Source organism: Rhipicephalus microplus, chromosome X (assembly GCF_043290135.1).
Source record: "Rhipicephalus microplus isolate Deutch F79 chromosome X, USDA_Rmic, whole genome shotgun sequence".
In the NCBI taxonomy this organism is placed as follows: domain Eukaryota; kingdom Metazoa; phylum Arthropoda; class Arachnida; order Ixodida; family Ixodidae; genus Rhipicephalus; species Rhipicephalus microplus.
In genome coordinates this window covers 452,439,882-452,461,131 of record NC_134710.1, presented here as the reverse complement: position 1 = coordinate 452,461,131, position 21,250 = coordinate 452,439,882, and the positions used below count along the sequence as shown (strand labels likewise).

General features: G+C 44.1%; 1 protein-coding gene across 1 annotated transcript in view; it reads left to right on the top strand.

Moving 5' to 3' along the window:
• Positions 1-21,250, top strand: part of LOC142776639 (uncharacterized) — a 70,900-nt gene that overhangs the window by 30,958 nt on the left and 18,692 nt on the right. Inside the window, exons 3-5 of the mRNA XM_075880619.1 lie at positions 4,943-5,221; positions 9,917-10,159; positions 18,532-18,851. Of these exons, the coding sequence (XP_075736734.1) occupies positions 4,943-5,221; positions 9,917-10,159; positions 18,532-18,851 (842 nt within the window). The remainder of the gene's footprint in view (positions 1-4,942; positions 5,222-9,916; positions 10,160-18,531; positions 18,852-21,250) is intronic.

The window sequence follows — 21,250 nt, the reverse complement described above, 5'->3', positions numbered from 1 at the left end:
CATCTGCAGAATAAAAGTAAAACGAAGCATGTCAGAGGAAAAGAACAATCGAAAAACACAAAAATATAGAAAAAATTGGCAGATCCCATATACAGTGGGAGTCGATGATATGCAAAGCACGAATTGCAAGGTTGATATGCCACTTTTAAACTAACACAAGGTTACGAGGTGGACTTCAATTATGCCGTTCATCACTCTCGTGGGATGATTCTCATGTTTACGCCTGACATTCAAGTCAGGTAAAACCACATTATGTATATAGCGGAACGGCCGTGAGCACGCTATGACCATAGCATGTACTCATGTTTTACATGACACGCATATCATGATTATCATGATTATTATGTTGGGACAAGTCGTTTGACTTCTTCGTCCATTCACGTCACGTGATACCAAATTTAGTATATGTGGAGCTAGCGAAACGGCCGGGAGCAGACTATGAGCCTAGCATGTAGTCAAGTTTTACATGTCACGCACTTAATGATCATCAAGTTTGGACGGAAAATTTTTCTTAGTCGTCCATTCACGTCACGTAATACCAAATTCGGTATATGTGAAGCTAGCGAAACGGCCGCGAGCGCACTATGAGCGTAGCATGTAGTCATGTTCTTATATGACACGCATCTCATAATTATATTGTTTGCAACAGTCGTTATTCATTTACGTCCCATAACATGACTTACTGACGTGCATATCATGATTTAGACGACGTGCATATCATAAGTTCCACGTTAGAGTCTGTCAGTCGTATTCACCATGCAGTCATGTCGTACTGTGCCAGTGTTCAAGAATCATGATGGGGCCGACAGATAGAAACACGTAGTCGGATACTCAGTGTGAACAAGTGAAGTGCCTCAGACAGGCTGGCCGACGTTTCCATAGGAGGACCTATCTTTGTCAGAGGCGTGATCAATCTTGGCGTGTTAGTTTTAAGGGGTTAGTAGTGACGTAATCTCCTGGTTGTGTCGCGTGTCCCTGTTAGACATTGCCGTCTGAGAAGAAAAAAAAACCATAAAGCAGAAAAGTCCAGTCCACGCTTCCTTTCAAGTTAGGTGGTAATGATTCAAAATATTCTCGGAGGGTGGGAAAAAAGAAAGGGAGAAACAAATAACTAAAAAAAGAAAACTTGTAAAGTAGAAGTAATGTGTCGCAAAGCACATCGCTCCTAAGTTTTCCCATCTTTCGCCTGTGTATACTAGCTTTGCAATATATCATGTGAACGAAACCATCGTAAGAGCAGCAAGACCATGACAAGTAAAACATGACACTCATGACATGCATGTCATGATTGTAATATAATGACTAGACGCTTATGATTTCATGCAGTGGTGTTATGGCATACCACGTTTGGTGTAGATAGCATTATCGAAACGGCCAGAAGAGCTCATAGTCGTAGGAGGAATAGATAGATAGATAGATAGATGGATGGATAGATTGATAGATAGATAGTATGATAGATAGATAGATAGATACAGAGAGACAAATATACAGACAAACAGATAGATAGATAGATAGATAGATAGATAGATAGATAGATAGATAGATAGATAGATAGATAGATAGATAGATAGATAGATACGGTCAAAGTTGCCAAAGTTCGCAAAAAATGCTCCGTATTTAAAAACGAAAGAGAAAAGGCAAAACTGAGAGCAGCACATAAACAAACTTGGAGAAACAAAGAACGAGAGAGGAAAATAGAAAGAGCAGTCATTGTGAGGAAGAGGGGTGTAAGGGCGAGGATAAGAGAAAGGACTCCAGGCTCTGTCGTCTCCCGTCTGCGCAACGCAAGAGCATAGCTGCCCAAATTTTGAAAGTATACCTGGCACGTCGGGGGCCTTGCTTGTACTCCAACCATAGATTTTAGTGCCGCAATAACGTTTATATTAAAGTGCTCCTTTCAAGCCTAAAACGAGGTTACCATCGCTCAAAAACAGTTTAGAGTAAGCTATCAATCTCCAAAAAATAATACAGGTAACAACGTAAATACACAACAGGTGTAAGTGTTGTAACTAACCTGAAATCGCTCAAAATATGCAGGCAAAGTGGCTGACTCCAGCTTCATCCTACATAGCACGCTACCACCTCACTCAGCTATAGCGATTGCTCATCCAAAGTGCACTTCACGGCACGTACTTGAAGAGGAGAAACAACCTGGCAGAACTCGCTGCACGAGACAAGTATCTACATTGCCGTAACAAGTAGGAAGTACCTAAAGAGCACAAAAAAGCAGTGCGCTTGCCGCACATGGATTTTACGAATCGCCCGAACAAGATACTTCGTGAGCGGAGAAACGCTGAATGCCCCTCTCAGACATCGGGGTCATCGGTGATCTATTAAACGAATCAGTGGGACCCCTACGAAAGGATATCGCTGAATGCCTGTACGGCGCACTTCCTCAAGTTTCGCAGTAGTGGAGCTGCATTTATTTTATTGGCATATTTTAAGATTATGGGTTATAAGCCTATTTAGAATATTCACGACTACCTAACAACTGCACTTAAAAAAAGCCTGAGTATTGACTCACTAAATACTAACCGTTTATCTGTCGCGAAATGCACTGAACTCCCAGTAGGGAGAGCAGTAAAATGCGCGCTAGTGAAATTAGCTGCCTGCTTAGTAGGTGAATAGGAGCAAATCAAATGTTCAGTTCATTGCTAAAGTTAGCAGTCACACTAGCCATTCAATAACCAGGCTAATTCTAGTGAGCTATACAATTACCCACTAGAGGTTAATGCCTGTTTTGTATATATTTACTTGCGCACTGCCATATCAAGTGGATTCTATTACAAAATCACATATGTGATAAAATAAAAAAGCAGAGCTAAGCGGGATTGTCACACACTGATTATTAACCGTTGATTACTTCCAATATTTGCCAGGATAAGTAAGCACATTAACAACGCGCATAGAGTGGTATGAAGAACCACGAACGAGTGTCAGAAAAGCACAGACAAAACATTAAGGTTTCTGTGCCGACGTTTACACCAAAACACTGCTGTCTCCGGCACTTTGAAAACACTTTGATCATGCCGGTACAGTAAAGTGTGCAGACTTTGCCGAGACATGCGCGGACATTTTCCACAAGATGTAGGCATGCCCATCATCCCTGGCCTCACCAAAAAAGAAAGCCCCACCCCGGAGTACTGGGAGACTGCTCTGCTCTTGCGGATTTGCGAACTAGAAAGCCCTCAGAGAGGTATACATAGACCAGTACATATGTATACTTACACCTATGCATAGAGAGTCGACACTTCCATAGAGCCCCGTGGCCGAGCTACTGCACAGATGTCAACGCCACGAAAAGCCAGCTGGGTGGATTATTGGCATGACGAAAAATAAAATGCAGGAAAGAAGAACGTTTTGTTTTTGGTATTGAGTTTTGAACACACGCATTTATGCTGCGTATAGGCGATTGCTTTTAGCACTAGGCTAAGCTAGAGCACTTTATGATGGCGTCTACGTGTACATCTGAACCATATGGAAGCGTTGTACGCATGGAAGAAAAAAAATTAAGAAACAGGACAGTTTTTATGCAGGCTCTACTCTATTTTGTGGCATTGCATTAAACTACATCTACAGGGCACGAAGAAGAGCCGACACGGAGGAATATGCACATCACTAAACGTTTTTCTTCTTAAGCAAGCTCGTGTTTTTGAGGTACTCCTGAAGCGGCTGTTAGAAGTGCTGATAATGAAGTGGAGGTGCGCATGGTTGCGCCACTTGGCCGGTGTCCATATCCTTCCCTGCGAAGCCTCATACCGGCTCGAGTAGCCACTATTTACTACGCTGTTTTTCTCTAGAAGGCACTCTTCGACTGAGCACGAGTTTCTGCGGTCGCCGATGGGTTCTTGTAATGATTAGCCCGTAAAGTGATTGCGCGGGTACATTCAAACTTTCTCCCTATGGCAGTCGAATTAAAGTTTGTCAAGAAAGCTTATGTTCACCATATCTACTCTAAGCACAGCTGGAAAGCTCTTTGTGTTCCTGTTTTAGAAAATCAAACATTGTACACGTTAGATGGTGCATAATTCAGATAAATTTTCCACTATGTCTACCTACTATTGTCTATCTCACTGCTTGCATATATGTTTACCAGTATGTAGCCCGAAACTATTATTCCACCATATTTTAAAAAAAACTTGAGTTTGTCTAAATCCTGCCTCAGACTCTCGTGACTGAAGTAGGGTATACTGGGGCCCCTACGAAGCATCTGCCAATATAGGTTGCATAGCAGATACGTTGAGAAAGGCGCTTAAAATTCCTCCATGGTTACTTAGAACGAACTTTACTAGCTGCTAGCTAGTAAATGAATGGTGCGAAATTATAAAGTGCGCTCAAGACATGCAAATGCACGCAATTAGAAATTCATTACAAGTTCTTTTTTGAAGAGAGTACATAAGCCCAATCATGCAAGCGTTATTTCATATCGTCCGCATCAAAAGTGTAGCTACCACAGGGCATTTGCAATGTTTTGCTCAGTAGCAAAACGTTTTTTAATGAGTTACTGCAGAGGGCCCATTGTAGTTTTTAGAAAGAGCGACTCGTAGAGTTGGTACAAAGATGCGCATGTTCGAAACGATGAGTACTTCAAAAAATCAGCGCGAAAAAGAATCTGCACCTATGCTGTGTCCTTTTCGTGTATTGTGCCAGTCTTGTTAGCGCTGATTTTCACTAGCATAATAAGTATTGAAAACAACTGAAGCACAGAGGGGCTGCTGGTCTAACTTGTACGAACATAAAATATTCACGGTGGCAACAGGCATTCTGTAATGCAGAGTACATCATATGCTGGTAGGTTATGAATAAACATAGGTTTGTTAAAAATATCACGTTGCATACTTAGCATGTATAAATTAACAAGTCATTCATACTGTATCGTGTAGGTTATTGACGACAAAGGAGACTTCGTTAAATCTTTGTTCTTTCTTTTTTACAAATGTAGCTGGACCACTGGATTCCCTTTGAGCCCAGCGTGACGACAACCGCCGCGGCTGCACCAGCGTGGAACATTGTCCGAGCGTTGGACGCGCCGGCCATGGCAGTCCGGAATGCATCCAAGGCGAAAATCATGCCAGTGACTGCAACTGTTGATGTCGCCTCAACGAAGCCGTCGGCCAAGGTCTGGAACCGCAACCATGCACCTGTGTTGACAACAGCTTTGGGCTTCGAGGAAGAAACAGAAGAAAGCGAACAAACTGACCAAGGAGGCACTACCAGTGAGGTGAACGTCTCAGCTTAACGAAAATATTGATTCCTAATTGCCACACCGCAAGATCTGTCTCCGCGATAGCTTAGTGGGTTACATCACGGCTGCAGCGGTCGCATTCAGATGGTTACGAAATGCTGAAAGCCCATGCATGTACTGTGCTATGTCAATGCGGGTTGAAAACCTCCACGTGGTTGATCCAATGCGTAGCCTTTAAGTATGCATGGTGCCTCTCGTAGATATAGTCGTTACCGGACGTTAAACGACATCAAATGACCACCAGGGCTTGTTTGAGGCAGGGCTGCTTCCAACATGCACTGAATTTCGTGACCGATGTCTTTCAGGTTGATAATTAGTTTGGTGCCTTCTATTCGCGGCATCACCCTGATATTTCAGTACCAGCCCCTTTCACAAAATTCTTAGGAAATCTTGCCTTCTGCTCTGCAGACATGTCAGCAGTGGTAGGTTCCCAGCTTGTTCTTGACGAGTTTTTATATACGCAACACACTTAAGTAAAAGATCACTCGGCCTACGCAAAACTCGCAGCACAGTCACAGCCAAAGCTGTAAGAACAGCCTTTCCAGAGCCCGTTGCACACTTTCTTGCGGCGACTAAAATATGTACACGTGTACGGTAACCACTACTACCCCGTGAAACACCGTAACTTTCATGAAGTTGTGAAGCACCCTTTATGCAAATATTCTTCATTTGGCGGATAAGCCAGGTACCCGCTAAATATATGCAAGACAGTACGTACACTTTTTTGATATGGTGGGCCTTGGCTGATCATGGAGAAAAACTATGGCTCAGCCTTTTATAATAAGTTTCAAGCATTGTCCCAAGTGTTCCTGGACATGATACTTGTATAGGGTATATTAGTGAGTGACCTTGAAGAACCAGCTGAAAGGTGAAAGCAAACTAGTCGTGTTTGTCGCCCAGGTTGACGTCATCACTTTATCTTAACAAGAGAGGTAGCGGAAATGGATCCTATACCAACTGTTGAAGTGCTCGTGTTAGATTGATGACGATAATTATCAAGAGCTGTCAATGTTTCTGAAATATTTTTCTGACATTATTTTTTAATAAAGTTGTTTACTACTACTGATATTAATATTGTCCTTGTCTCTCGTGATGACGGTGGCGGACAGCGGTGGTAGTGGACAACTGTCCTATTGCTTCTGAAAGATGATAACAGCTTCTGCCCTAAACGTTAGTAAACAGTAAGTGTATGTATAACCGGTTTCGAGCTTAGTTTACTATCTTCGTGGCATCTCTTTACTGGGCATTTTATTAAGATGTTTTGTTGGGTGCGTCGGTTCATTCTGGAATAGATTTGAGTGCAAATTGACAGCACGAAAGAAGAGAGGCTCAAAAAGAAAAAAACGCTCGTACAGTCGTCCTCGCTTCTTGTATGTTGTCCATTTACGCTCAAAGTTATTCCTTTACTAGGGAACAGCTAGCAAAGCTTGTAAGTTTGGTCGCTTCTAACCAAGGCTTTCCTGTTTTTTTCATGGTAGGTAACTACTGAAAGGTCTATGTGCCTCATGTTTAACGTAATACATCATACCATAATTTTGAAAGTCCTGAAGGAAGCTTATACAATCCTATTTTCTTCATTAAAATCACTACGTCTCAGAGCGAACCTTCTTTAACTTGCTACTGCAAGCCATTTGTATACACCACACAGTTTGACGGTCCTCTGAGCTCCCTAACTTCAGTGCGTTTTCGTACTCAGTGGCAAGACAGCGCGATGGGCTTGTGTTGAGTAAAGCCCCTATACTTCGTAAAAGTACCGCCATCTGCTCTCCCCTCGCTCCCTCCTCTCCGGTGCGTTGCTTTTTTTCTTTCGCTTGCGACAGTGGCGCCCCCTGTAACGCGCCACGAGCTTGCAGTTTGCTTTCGAGCCGGTGGCGTGCCGCCGCTGCTGAATTAGTAACAGCCGGTCCTGTACAGCCGTAACCTTATGCCGTGCCCCTCATACAGCTTTATGTTATGATTCTTTTGCGCTGATTTTCTCAGGAAGACTAGGTGCACTCCCCATCAATATTACGGCAGAAGAGCTACTAGAAGACATGCACAAGTTGTAGAGGATGGCACGTCTTTTAAACTTATTTTCGCAGGGTAGTGTTTCCTTCTGTATCTGGCGCTGATATACGTATCTAGGTTTATTGAGAACAGTTTGAAATAAATTAAGTAATTTCGGCACGCAATTTAATAAACCGGTAAGAAATATTTAAATCGCAGCTGTGGTGCCCTGAGCCACGCCGTCTGGTAAAGAAGTTCCAGTGTGTACAAACTATCTCGATATTTTATAAGTGCAGCGATGTCAACAATGTTCATGAAACTGCTCGCTCAGAACTTCGTGACGTTTCACAAGCTACGTATTCTCCTCTGCCTGCCCAATGACTTGTGCACGCAGTTCGCCGTTCTCAAATGATTGTCCACTGCGGCGCAGTTAGCAACCATTGTCTTGAGGTTTTACATGTCTTCATGAGTGTTGCAGATAATGTAAGTGACGAAGGTCAATCTTGCACACGTAAACTATTTCAATTTGCTGGATGGCGAAGATGGGGCTGTGATGTAGAAGTCGGAAAACGAAGTCACGTCATCGCTATCGCAATTACTGCTCGCTCATTTCTAGCGATGTATTCTCTGAACTCAATGCACCGTATCGCCTCTAAGAAATGAAAAAAGTTTGACACATCGTCATATGTATTGTAACAAAGCGTTTTTTTTTTGCAAGTGACAGTGGTTCCTTACATAAAGAGCACACGCGACGTGCATGCTTTTGCAGACACGGGCTGCGCTTGACAACAGCCGCGATAATTTTGAAAATTCGAAACATTAACGAAACATTAACTGAGAAATGCTCTGGAACGTTTTGCCGCACCAAATTCTTTTCAGCAGCCTTCTTACCGAAAACAGCCGCCGATTGGAACCACCTTCCCTCTTCCGTTGTATCAATAACAGACCCTTTGTTATTCAAGACTGCAATTTCTCAGCAATGCTTGTAACTATACGCAGTTTCCATTATCTATCTTTGTCTTGTATGTGCTTGAATTCTTATACATTTTTGGTTGACTTATGTTGCCTTCCTGATTTGCGCATCTGATACTTGTTTCTTTATTTTGTCTTTTTTCTTGTGTGTTATATATGTTGTACCCACCCCCTTTGTAATGCCCTACGGGCCCTGAGGGTATTCTAATAAATAAATAAATAAATAAATAAACGTCCTGCACTTTGCGTGCGGTGAACAAGCAACACAGTGACGCTTTGGCGCATCCAACATGGCGCCGAGCGGCGAAAACAGGTTCTTCGCCGCATCCACCCGAAGAGAGAAGAAGCTCTGGCGGGGAGAGTAAAAAGCATCGCAGATCAAAAGAAGGCCGTACTTTTTCGAAGGTATAGGGGCTTTAGTGTTGGGAGCGCTCTAAAGACCGTCACTCTCGTGTTTCGGTAATCACCACCTCCACAGCACGTGGTCTCTCCAGCGTGCGCGCTTATCAGACTCGTCATTTGCTAAAGCACACTTCACTTTACTCGCTGCCAAGGCTGCGTTTACGAAAGGGGCACACTGCACATACACGCAGAAGTAAAAACTGTGACAGTTGTTCACGCTTGTGCTGTGTGTACTTGTACATTCATTTCATTTGAATCATACGCCTTTGTTTGTGTTGGAAAAGCGCGTTTGGGGTGTTGAGCTGTGACAGCTGTTTGTCCACGCTCGTCCTGTGTATGCTGATTTCGTGCGTGATTTTTGCTCAAGCTGGGCGTGGCAAGTTTCGAGCTGTTTGCCGTTTGTCGCGTGACATTGGAATTTCTTGCTGTAGCATCCATTCATTCGCCCTTGTGGCAAAACAATGTACAATGAACGCTCAGCTACCTCTGCAAGAAGACGTTTCACTTTCGTGTTATCCTGGGTTTCTAAAAAGGGTGATCAACAATGTTCTTTTTGGCAGGTTAATGGTTAACACTTAGTGAATATGCCAACTTTCTTATAACAATGTAGGCCTATTGCATAATAAGTCGCTGTTTCGAGCGAAAACTCTTTGCTTCGCCAAACGAGGTGAATTTCTTTCCTCCTAGGAAGAAATTTCCGGCTGCACCACTTAACTGCTATCTAAGAACCGTTTCTGTTTACCGTCCCAAAACCGTGATACGAATATGAGAGACATTGTAGCAAAGAGCTTCAAACGTTTCGACTACCTATACGTAAGTGCGCTCACCTAAATATTAGCACACCGGCCCCATGCACTTTCGCATACATTAAGAATGCTGTGGCCACGGCCATGATTCGATCCCGCGACATATGGTTGAGCTATTGGGCCCCATATTCACTCGACCTCTGGGGTTGGCTGAGATGCAATTTAATCTTCGGGTGAAAAGTGGTGTGACACACACATAGACACAAGCACACACATACACACGCACAAATACACAAACGCACACACGCACGCACAGACACACGCACGCAAGCGAAAACACAAACATATACACACGCACAAGTACACGAACGCACTCACACACACGCATGTAGACACGCACGTATGCAGAAACGCAAGCACACAAACACACACACATACACAGGCACAAATACCTAAACGCCATCACACATACGCACACATGCACACAGAGAAGCCATACTTTTTATCGCTGCCACAAGCAGCTAAAAAACCTCATCCACTCCTTATTTTTCGGGATGCTGCGAAGGCTTACAACGACGAGACGTATCCGACGAGGGGAAGAACCCGGTCGACGAGACGAACTGCCGTGCAGAGACGGCGGCGTGAGCAGCGGCGAACACAGGCCGCAGCGACAAAAAGGCGAGCCCTCGAGTCTTGGCATCGTGGTCACGACGCTGTCATCGGGGATGATGGCAAGCTGTTTCACCGAAAAATGCATGCTGCTCACCGGCCGCCTATTGGCGTGAACCACGACCACATCGATGCCACGGTAAGGGAGGCTTATCGTCACCGAGTTGTACCATAAAATGTTGCACAGAACAAACCGATAAACGTAAATTCATGGTCCCACTCTTTCAACCTTCAAAGCATCCAGAAAGCATGCAACGTTGTAGAAAATGACCTAACGTTGTCCCTCCTTTCACATCAGTGCTTATTCATCGTTGCCGTATTATAGCACCCAGAATTTCTGAGCAACTGCCACGTGATTCAGTTGTGTATAAGACCAAGGTCGAGAACCTGTATGTCGCGAGCCACATCTGCAGGCGGGGGAGCGAGATTTCGCTCCCTGCACGATGTCAAAATTCCCCACTTCCCATGTGAAGGGCAACATGTCAGTCTTGACATGAAACGGGTTGAGGAAGGAGCGAAGTAAGTTTGAGGAAAATAGCCACGATCACACCTTAGTAGAATAGATGCATCTCGAAACAAGCTTTCTCGAAAATGAGGTTCATGGAATGCATTCCCGACTATCCGATAGAAACCACAACTTCCTGCATCTGTCGGCAAGCAACCTCGATGTAGATATTTGCCAGTTACCTGGAAATATTCCAGTACCAAAAGTTGTTTCAGCGGATAGACAAATCTTGCATTTTGGTAGCTGATATTTAGTTGGAGGGGGGCAACACCACTTAGACTGCGGTCAGGAGCTTATGCGCTCTGGCAGAGGGAATAATGTTTGGTTAAAGCTATTCTTTTAAACTTGTGCTTCGTAACATTCGCGCTGAAAATGACCATAATTTTTATTCTAGCTCCTATACTTACGGGCGATTTCACAAATTATTTCTCTTTGCCTGAAAAGTACCCCCCCCCCCTTCTTGATTTGCAGTGCAGCCTACGCCAAGTGAGTTTTATGATAGCCAGCCCTCCACTTCAAAAGATCGCCTACACTTGGTCTGAATCCTTCCGTGCACATAGCCTTACATTTGCATGTTACGTACATGGTGGCACTGGCCGCGTAACTACAATTGCCAAGTGCAAAAAGGGCTTTTATTTTAAAATGTATTTTTACGAAAAAGTTAAATTCATTATATCACTATCAAAAGTACCAAAAAAAGCAACTCCGGCACTTACAAATGCCAACTAACCATTGCCAGAAGAAACTGCCCCTATATTTGCGAAAAAAAAAAAGATTTGTCAGATCCCCCGTACAGTGGGAACCAATTATATGCGAAGCACGAATGGGGAAGGTTGATATGTAACTTTAAAATCAGCACAATGTTACGAGGCTGCCATAAAATATGCCGTATATGACGTCCAAGTCATGATTATCACATTTTTACGTGTCATTTACCTTCGTCGTCTCTTCACATCACGTGGTACCGAATTTGGTATATGTGGAGCTAGCGAAACCGTGGCGAGCATGCATGAGCGTAGCATGTCATGTTTTACATAACAGGCATATCATGATTACCATGTTGGGACGTTTCACTTACCTTCGTCATGTATTGACGTCACGTGATACCAAATTCGGTATTGTGGAGCTAGCAAAACTGCGGCGAGCACCCAATGAGCGTAGCATATTGTCATGTTTTACATGACAGGCGTATCATTGCACTGTTTGCAGGTCTCATTTACCTTTGTCGTCTATTCACGTTACGTGATACCAAATTTTGTATATGTGGAGCGAGCGTAACGGCCGAGAGCATGCTGTGAGCATAGCAAGTTGTCATGTTTTAAATGACACGCATGCCTTCATTATCAAGTCTGCACTTCAGCCATTCACGTCACCTAATACCAAATTTCGTATATGTGAAGCTAGCGAAACGGCTGCGAGCACATCATGAGCGTGGTATGTTGTCAGGTCCTTACATGACATGTATCTCATGATTATGATGTTTGCATCAGTCTTATGCCTTCGTCATCCATTCACGTCCCGTAATACTAAATTTGGTATATATGAAGCTAACAAAATAACCACGAGCGCACCATGATCTTGGCGTGTAGTCAGGGCTCAAATGACATGCATGTCATTATATCCACGCTAAGGTCTGTCACTTATGTTCGCCATGCAGTCACGTCATATCATACCAGTTTTGCAAGAAGTTGTGAACTAAACCACTGTAAGAGCCGCAAGACCATGCAATGTATATCATGATGTTCATGACATACGTCTCATTATTTTCATGTTACTGCTAGTCACTTATGCTCGTCACACAGTCATGTAATTCCATACCAATTTTGGTATCATTGCAAAAGAATCAAAATGTGGGCCAGTTGGTAATTCATTTTCTTCGTTCAGCGAACTGAGAGCGCAGAGAAAACACAAAGGACGAAGCGAGGAACCACACAACACGAGTGCTCACTAACAACTGATTTATTTTCCACATCGGAAGGACATATATAAACACAAAATGCGCATGTCAAAAAAAGATTATGACGAAATCAAGGGCAGCATGCGAAGCGTGTAATCAAGGCACATGTCTAAGGGTTATCTAGGTAGCTGAATTCACAGTCAAGTAGTGAGAGGGAAGGATGACTTATACATTGGTCCGTATTCCTGGAAATGTGATAGGCTTCAGAAATTTCGCGCGTAGTTTGATGAGGATGCCGGAACAGAACAATTGTATTCTCAAACAGAGGTTGGCACTTGCACGAAACGCAATGTGACGCTAAATGGGAGTAAGGTGTACTTTTCAACGAGCTTCGGTGTTCCCTGAGACGCACGTTCACACATCGGCCGGTCTGGCCAATGTACATCCGTCCGCAAGAAAGGGGTATCTTATATACTACTCCGGTGAGCAATTTTCGAGCAATGTTAGCGATGTGAATAGAAGACTGCGCGTTCATCCAGTTGTTAAGTTTTGTTTGAACAATCAGCTAAGGGTACTCATTTCTGACAAAGAAGGGTTCTTCGTTATCATTAATGAACTAGATTTTCTCAAGAAGGCTGAGGAAGCCTTAGAAAGAAATTTTAAACCACTCTCTGTAAAAAGCAAGGAAGTAAAGACTAGAGCGATATCGCTGCTGAAAAGGCTTAACCTGGAAAAACTCGGCTCTTCAGTAGAAAAGGCGAAAGGTGTAGAGCTAGAACTTTTTTACTCCATTAAAACACACAAACCGGAAATGCCGCTGCGCGCGATTGTTTCAGAAAGGGATACGTGGCAGTTGGTTGTATCTCAGTATCTGCAAGCACATCTTTCTGCGTTGCGCGTAAATGACCCTTTTCACGCAAAAAACTCTGGTGTCGTGGTTGAATACCTCAACACATGTGAATGCTCCGGTGTTACAGCTTTTAGTCTTGATGTAGTCGACTTATATTATTCTTTGCCGCATGATCAACTGTTAAACAGCGTAGAGCAGTGCATTGTGGAAGACAATGATGAGATATCGTTCAGGAATAGCACGGGAATTTCGACTCAGTCTTTTCTAGAAATTTTGACGTTCTATTTGAAGTCCACCTTCGTCGTATGGCTTGGGAACCTGTACATGCAAAAATCAGGTGTGTGTATAGGTTCAAGTGTGGCCCCTGTTTTAAGCCAAATCTTTCTTGGGAAGGTGGATGCAGCCTTAAGCACTAAACTTCAACCTGGCACAAAAGTATTCCGTTATGTTGACGATTATCTGATTATCATCAAGAAGTGTTCAGCAGTGGACGTTGAAAGTATGAAGGCATGCTTCGAGAAGGAAGGCATGGGCCTCCGGTTCACCTCCGAGCTTCCAAAAGATAACAAATTGCAGTTCCTAGACCTTTCCCTGTTTTTTGGTGATAAGCACCTTTGCTGGCGATATAATCCTCGTTCTGCAAAACCCGTTCTAGACTACTCTTCCGGCCATTCCAAGCTTGTTAAACGCGGAATCGTAATGTCATGCTTACGTTCAGCCCTCGGAAAAAGTTGCCTGCATACCTTGCAAAGTGGTTTCGTAGCACAGTTGGAACGGCTGATAGGTGCGGGATACCCTTCCTACGTAATAGCCTCAGTCTGTGAAAAGCTCTTGCGTACGGTCAAAAATAATGAAAAACGCACATGTACTTCTTCAGAGAACAAGGAAGGGAATAAGAAGCGCGCAGCAGTAATCCCCTACATTCATAAAATGGCCCATGGGTTAAAAAACGTGGCCCATGGGTTAAAAAACGTGGGAAACCGGTTCGGTGTGCGCGTGGTTTTCTCGGCACCCAATAAATTGGCCAGTATATGTTCAATGGTGCACAGGAGGGCACATAATGCATCTAAAGGTAGAGGATGCCTCCAGAAGCACGTAACTAAGTTTGTTAAGTGCATCACCGGAGTAGTATATAAGATACCCCTTTCTTGCGGACGGATGTACATTGGCCAGACCGGCCGATGTGTGAACGTGCGTCTCAGGGAACACAGAAGCTCGTTGAAAAGTACACCTTACTCCCATTTAGCGTCACATTGCGTTTCGTGCAAGTGCCAACCTCTGTTTGAGAATACAATTGTTCTGTTCCGGCATCCTCATCAAACTACGCGCGAAATTTCTGAAGCCTATCACATTTCCAGGAATACGGACCAATCTATAAGTCATCCTTCCCTCTCACTACTTGACTGTGAATTCAGCTACCTAGATAACCCTTAGACATGTGCCTTGATTACACGCTTCGCATGCTGCCCTTGATTTCGTCATAATCTTTTTTGACATGCGCATTTTGTGTTTATATATGTCCTTCCGATGTGGAAAATAAATCAGTTGTTAGTGAGCGCTCGTGTTGTGTGGTTCCTCGCTTCGTCCTTTGTGTTTTCTCTGCGCTCCCAGTTCGCTGAACGAAGAAAAACAATTTTGGTATTATTACCAGTATCGAAACGGCCAGGACGGCTTTAGGTCGTAGGCGGCTAGATAGATAGATAGATAGATAGATAGATAGATAGATAGATAGATAGATAGATAGATAGATAGATAGATAGATAGATAGATAGATAGATAGATAGATAGATAGATAGATAGATAGATAAGGTCAAGGTTGCAGAAGTGTGCTAAGAAGTGCTTCGCATTAAAAAAAAACACACGTAATCAACAAAGTATCGATCATTGAGTAAAATGCGAATTATGTTCGCTTCAGTTTCTCTAGCGCATGACTGCCAATGCAGTGAGACAAAAGATAAGGAATTGTCTAGTTTTCGTGTGAATTCACGTGAAACCTTCGGAATCTCGATCATGCATTCGGTTGTGCTTGACTCGGTCTTCCACTAAGTGGTGCCTAATACGTAACATGGGGGTGGGTCTAACTGATAAGGTGAGGAGGGGAGTGCTCAGTTCTAACTGCAGCCGTCCCCTTTAGAAGGAAAAGGAAAAGCTGTGGGGTGTATGCACAGTTTAAATGAAGCAATTTTCCCGCAGTAGTTTCACCTCGTCCTGCACTTTCAGGTGAAAAGACGCGTAGTAAAACAGGTCTTGGGAAGTATTATGTGTGGTCGACGAATCATTATTGACATAAGCATGCATACCACAGCATTGCAATTCAAGAAATGATGAAATAGGTACAACTGAGTAAAAATATAAGGTGGATTTGCCACTCCTGTTTAGGTGACTAGAAGGGGAGCCACCGCCAAATGCCTGGCCCCTCGTGGGCACGCTTATGAATGCAGAGAATGGTTCGCAACGGCGGTTGTACTTAAACCGACTTTTCTTTCAAATTTCGCTGCCCTGAGAGCTCTCAGTAGCGCTCTAAAGCACCCATTTTTGCCCTATATGAAATAAAAACCAAGTAGAATACTGGGGACGCATACTTACGGAGTCGGCCTTTGTCGAGTCCGCCTGTCTTGCGTGCTTGTAGGATATCCATCACATTCTTCTGAGTACTTTTTAAATGAGATAAGTTGTGCCAGCGCCCATCAAAAGTTTAAGAGGATCGAATTCTGGCTGCGGCGGCTGCATTTCCTATGGAGGCGGAAATGTTGTAGGCCCGTGTGCTCAGATTTGGGCGCACGTTAAAGAACCCCAGGTGGTCGAAATTTCCGGAGCCCTCCCCTACAGCGTCTCTCATAATCATATGGTGGTTTTGGGACGTTAAATTCTACATATCAACCAAATTAAACTTTAACAGGCGAAGAAGCTTCGCCGCAACTAAATGGGGGACAGAGTTATTGACCGGTCTAGTTGATGAAGATCCATGAGAACCTTTCACGGCACTCAAAGACGCGGGCATTTCAGCCTACAACCGTTGCCAGATAAAACGACGCACGTAACTGTCACAGTCCTTCGTGCCAGTGCTGACTGTCTTGCACGCGTAGTCATATAAATCAGAAAAACGGAAAAAAGAAAATTTTCGAAAACTTGGCAAAACAGTAAAAACGAAGACTACCCACGTGCCCGTCAGCTCGACTGTCGCTTTAGCAGTGCTCCTCCAGTACAAGCTACGGTAAATAATTATGTTTCGTTTGACGCACGGTGAACAAAGGCAAACAGGAAGGCTCGGCTTTGCGTCTTGACACTTTCTGCAATTCCAATTTGCGCGGAAACGGCATTTTCTTTAGCCTAAGCAATACTTTTTCCTATTTGTCATTTTCGAAACATTTATAACGAAGACACAGCGTTGGCCAGCTAGCTCAACGGGAGAAATCACTTCGTTCTGTTAACCTGAGTCTATATCCGCATATTTTTCGCTTTAATAGTATCATAGAACACGTGTTAAAAACTTCGTTTCAAACCAATTATCACCAGTCCTCGCCTAAGGAATGAACGACTGTGTAGTCAAACCAGTTATCACCAGTCCTCGCCTAAGGAATGAATGACTGTGTAGAATTTGTAGGCGTCCTTCGCCAACGCTGGCTCGGTGGAGCATATTGTTCGGCCGTCGGATACGTGTTATCCATGTATTATTATCAATATCCAGCCTTACGTTCAAGGATGTTTCATTTCCAGTAAAGAGACAGGCGTGCTATAACCCTGCATTGCCTCCATTGCAGTTACTGCGCAATTTTCGAGCCGACCTCCTGTTTATCAGTAAAACTAGCGCCAAGCGGTTTTGACCTTTGGCGCAAGCTTTCAAGTTCTGTACTTTTTCCGCAGACGGCTCGTTGGCGTGTGCATATAGCAAAAGTGAAGTTTTCTAACTGTGTAATCAAATTACATAGATGCCCTTAAACGCAGAGCTGTTTAAGTTTTGTGTTATGCCGTGTGGTAGGAACGAAAACTCCGCCCAGCGCTCCCTCGCCTCGTTGAGCCTAGTTAAAACCTAAATGAGCGTAGCTAGGCCAAGGGAAGTGTAGCCAAACCGAATGAAGCCTAGATAACCTAAAGGTCTAACTAGAACTATTGTAATAATGTTTCGTTAAGACGAGCATAATAAAGGATAGCCCAGCTTGGCTTAGCCATTTTCAGCCAGATTAGGCTTACATGGGACCAGCAAAGCCACAACAGGCGAGTCAGCGCCTGTCTGTCTACTTTTGCTTCGTCGTCTTCTCGTGTGCGCTGTTCAATAGAGAATAACTCGCACCAACTCACTCTAGCTTCCATTCTTATGCAAAACTTATTAAGCGTATTTTAACATGGTATCTTCTACTTAAACCATGTATGACTAAATATAATTAGGCAATATATAAATAACTACAATCATTGCAAGTTGAAGGCCTGTTACCTTAGTGAAAAGTGTTGCTATTGCTTTAGTCGACTCTAGTTAAGTCTAATGCCTCTTAATTAGATTTTTAGTAGTCATTATTATTACGACTAAATAAGTTGTTTAGGACCGAATCAACCAACATACTTAATACTGGTGACCCAATGACAATATATAAACATCACTGATGTTTAATTCCAATGGCAGATACAGATCAAGTGTTTCTGCTCTAAGTGTAACAATAACATTCCAATGGCGAATTGTCAGAGTGAATTGTGTGTTCCAATGGCAGATTGAGAGCAACCATAGATCACGGATTGCTCTGTGGACCAAGAATTCTCGCTCCGCCTAAATCGGTGGATTTGGCCAGAAGCTAAAGTGACGTATTCTATGCACCCGCCTTTATTTCAATCACCGATGAATTTCCGGAAAACGCTTTGAACTTCCTCGCACCCTCTGGAGCTCCCTTGCTAGATTTCCGCTCTCCAACAACTGCTGCCGAGACGCGCGCGTTCCAATCGCAGATTTGGCGAGAGCAATCGCGATCGCACCTGCGTGCTGCATTCGCAATCCGGCCCTGCGCTCACGAACTGCTATTGGAATTCAGCATAAGATTTCAGGTAGAGTTGGCTTGACAATTATTGCTGTGTTATCGAATGATTCAGACTAATTTCCAATCATTGACGAACGATGACCAAACACCACCAGTAGGTAGGAGTGAGAGCCGAGACTGGCGAGGAAACCATCAGCCTCATTGTGATTGAGCCTTGCGGCACTTATTGCAATCTTCCCACCTTTTTTGCGGTCTGTAGTCCCACCAGTATGACAAATGATGCTCCGTAATTCAGCCGCATCCGACACTCCAGAAGAACGACAAGTGCGGCGCAGTGCGTTACACCTTCTGCCCGCGCCTACGCCGAGAGGTGTTCTACGATCGCGAGAGCAGCGAATGCATCGCTGTCGCCGCGGCCGCCGAGCAGGACGCTGAACAGGAAGTGGCAGTACGGGCCGTGCGGCACGGAGGCCGCGTCACCAAGGGCGAGGCGCCGCTGTGCAACAGCAGCCCGAACCGCTTCTCGTCGATCGAGAGCTGCCGCCAGACATGCCTGCGAAGCCATCTGCCCGCCGAACGGTGCTTCGATAAGACCATCTTCTCCGAGTGCGGGAGGTAACGTGTGGCCGTGATTTTCACGGCCCAATTATTACTCTTGAAGCGATTTTAGAATAAATATGCTTGGAATTGATAGTGAAATTCCGGCTTTTCCAGAAAGGGTGGTTCAGTAGCTGTACGAAAAAGTCGTAAAACCTGTGTGGAGGAAGGGAAAATACTAGTTTTGAAATAATTTGCTTTTACTTCGGTGACATCGCTATCACAGTGACAGTGTCGGTGCGGGCCGGGCTTTTTCCTTTTGCCGTTCCTAGTAAGATATATATATATACTGAAAGTAATATTTAAATGAGCAGGTTATCTCGGTGAAGATATGGGATACAACACAACGGGAGGATTGCCAACAACGATATATTCATTTCACAACAATTTCGGGAGGGGTCCTCTCTTCGTCAGAGGATCATCCTCTGACGAAGAGAGGACCCCTCCCGAAATAGTTAGGCTGACGTATATGCTGAAGCTTTGTTTCTGCCCTATCCTTCTCACCTTGAAATCGGTTTGCGAGAGTGTGAGAGGAATGAAACAAACACTGTGAACGCTGAGCACTAAATCAGACTGTGCACATCCAAAAGTTGGTGTAAGTCCACATTTGGTTCTCATCATGTGCTGGCCAATTCTCGACGTGTTTGGGGCTACCCAAGATTGCTGCCGTGGTGGCGGAAGGGGCCCGCACATCCCCGTATGAGGAAATAGTGTCCCCTAATGGGTTGGTCGGCTCTTTACCTTTCATCTTCGCCCGTTTCCCTTGAATGACCTTCAAGTTGCAGGCGAGCGTAAACACTTATTTTGTACGTACACGTGAAAAAAAACCAAAACAAGAAAATACATTGAAAACGTACGAGTCAGTCAGAAAACAGGCATAGTCTGCATGACGATAGTTATAGCGCGAGAACAAAACGATGACACAGAGACAAGAAAGACACGAAGGGCTTTCTTGTCTCTGTGTCGTCATTTCGTTTTCGTGCTATAACTATAGTCATGCCATACCAACTAGCCCAAGCTGCCACACTTGGAAGTTACATGGTCTGCAGTTATGTATCTTAGTAGCCAATTTCCTCGTGGCTTACCTCCCAGAGGCAGGAGAGTCTTCCGGGGCTCTTCTTCATGCCGCATACTAATGTTCTGAATTTGAAAATAAAATATGCCACACGGTGTTCGCGCTCGCACATGTTTGAGAGACAGGACCGTAAAAGAGGTAAGCTGATATTTTGAAAACTGTGGTTTGGAAGGTGCAGATGTCTAGACATTGGTAGCTTTGGCAGTGGAGTGGCGTGATACCCGTGATGGTGGACCGCAGCCGAAATGGCGTGTCTGTTTGGTCTATATAATCTTGCCCGCAGATTTTGCAATGTAGCATGTGTATAACGTTACTGGAGTCACAATTAGGGCTTTCAGTTATGCAGAATTGGAAGTCGGAGAAGTTCGCTTTGAATTGACGTGTTCTGACCATCTGTGGGCATACTTTCCATTGAGGTTTTCCGCAGAGACGGCACCCTGATTGATTTTTGGAGGGGCTTCTTTTTGCTCTGAAAAGAATGTCCTTTAGGTTTTTATCCCTGCGGTACACCACGTGAGGTGGCTCCGTGAAAATTGAAGTTAGTCGTTTGCTTTTACTGATTATGTGGAACTGGCGCGGAAGTACGTTGTTAACTCGTGGCACTGATGATTATGTTGAAACGGCGGGAAAGTATGTTGTTGACTCGTGGCACTGATGAAGAGCAAGTTAGTACAAGGCTCGTTTGGGAAGTCCTTTTAGATACTCTGTTTGGCCTCTCATTTATATCATTGCTGTTCACGTTGCGAGCACGTATATGGCATGCATCGTCATTATTGTCTTCGGGATATTTTTGTTTCAATAAGGAATGCGTTAGGTGTTCTGCGTGTCTGTCAAACTACTGTATATCGGTGCATGTTCTTCGGTACCGGTAAGCCTGAGAATATGGAATACCCGTTTTGCAATGCTTTGGGTGGCTGCTGTTGAAATGTAGGTGGATTTGCTGGTTTGTAGGCTTTTTGCAAAGGTTTGTTGACAGGCGGTCATTTTTGACCAAGACAGTGACGTCCAAGAAGTTAATGCTACATTTGGGAGTTTTGTGTGTAAATGTATTCCACGAGTGAAGCTTGTTGAAATCCTATATGAAGCGCAGAAGACTTCCTCCATCATTGTTTCATAACATAAAAATGTTGTCTGAGTATCTTCTCTACTAGAAAGGTTTCAAGGTGTGCCCCTCAATGAATGGGCTTTCAAGTGAAGCCATGAAGGTGATCGCAAAGTTTGGGGCCATTTTTGTGCACAATGCAGTGCCACAAACCTGAAGGAAGTGCTTGCCATTGATATAAAAATGGTTAATTTTAGTACAAGTTCAATAAGTGTAAACAGTACCTGGCCCCTTCCACCA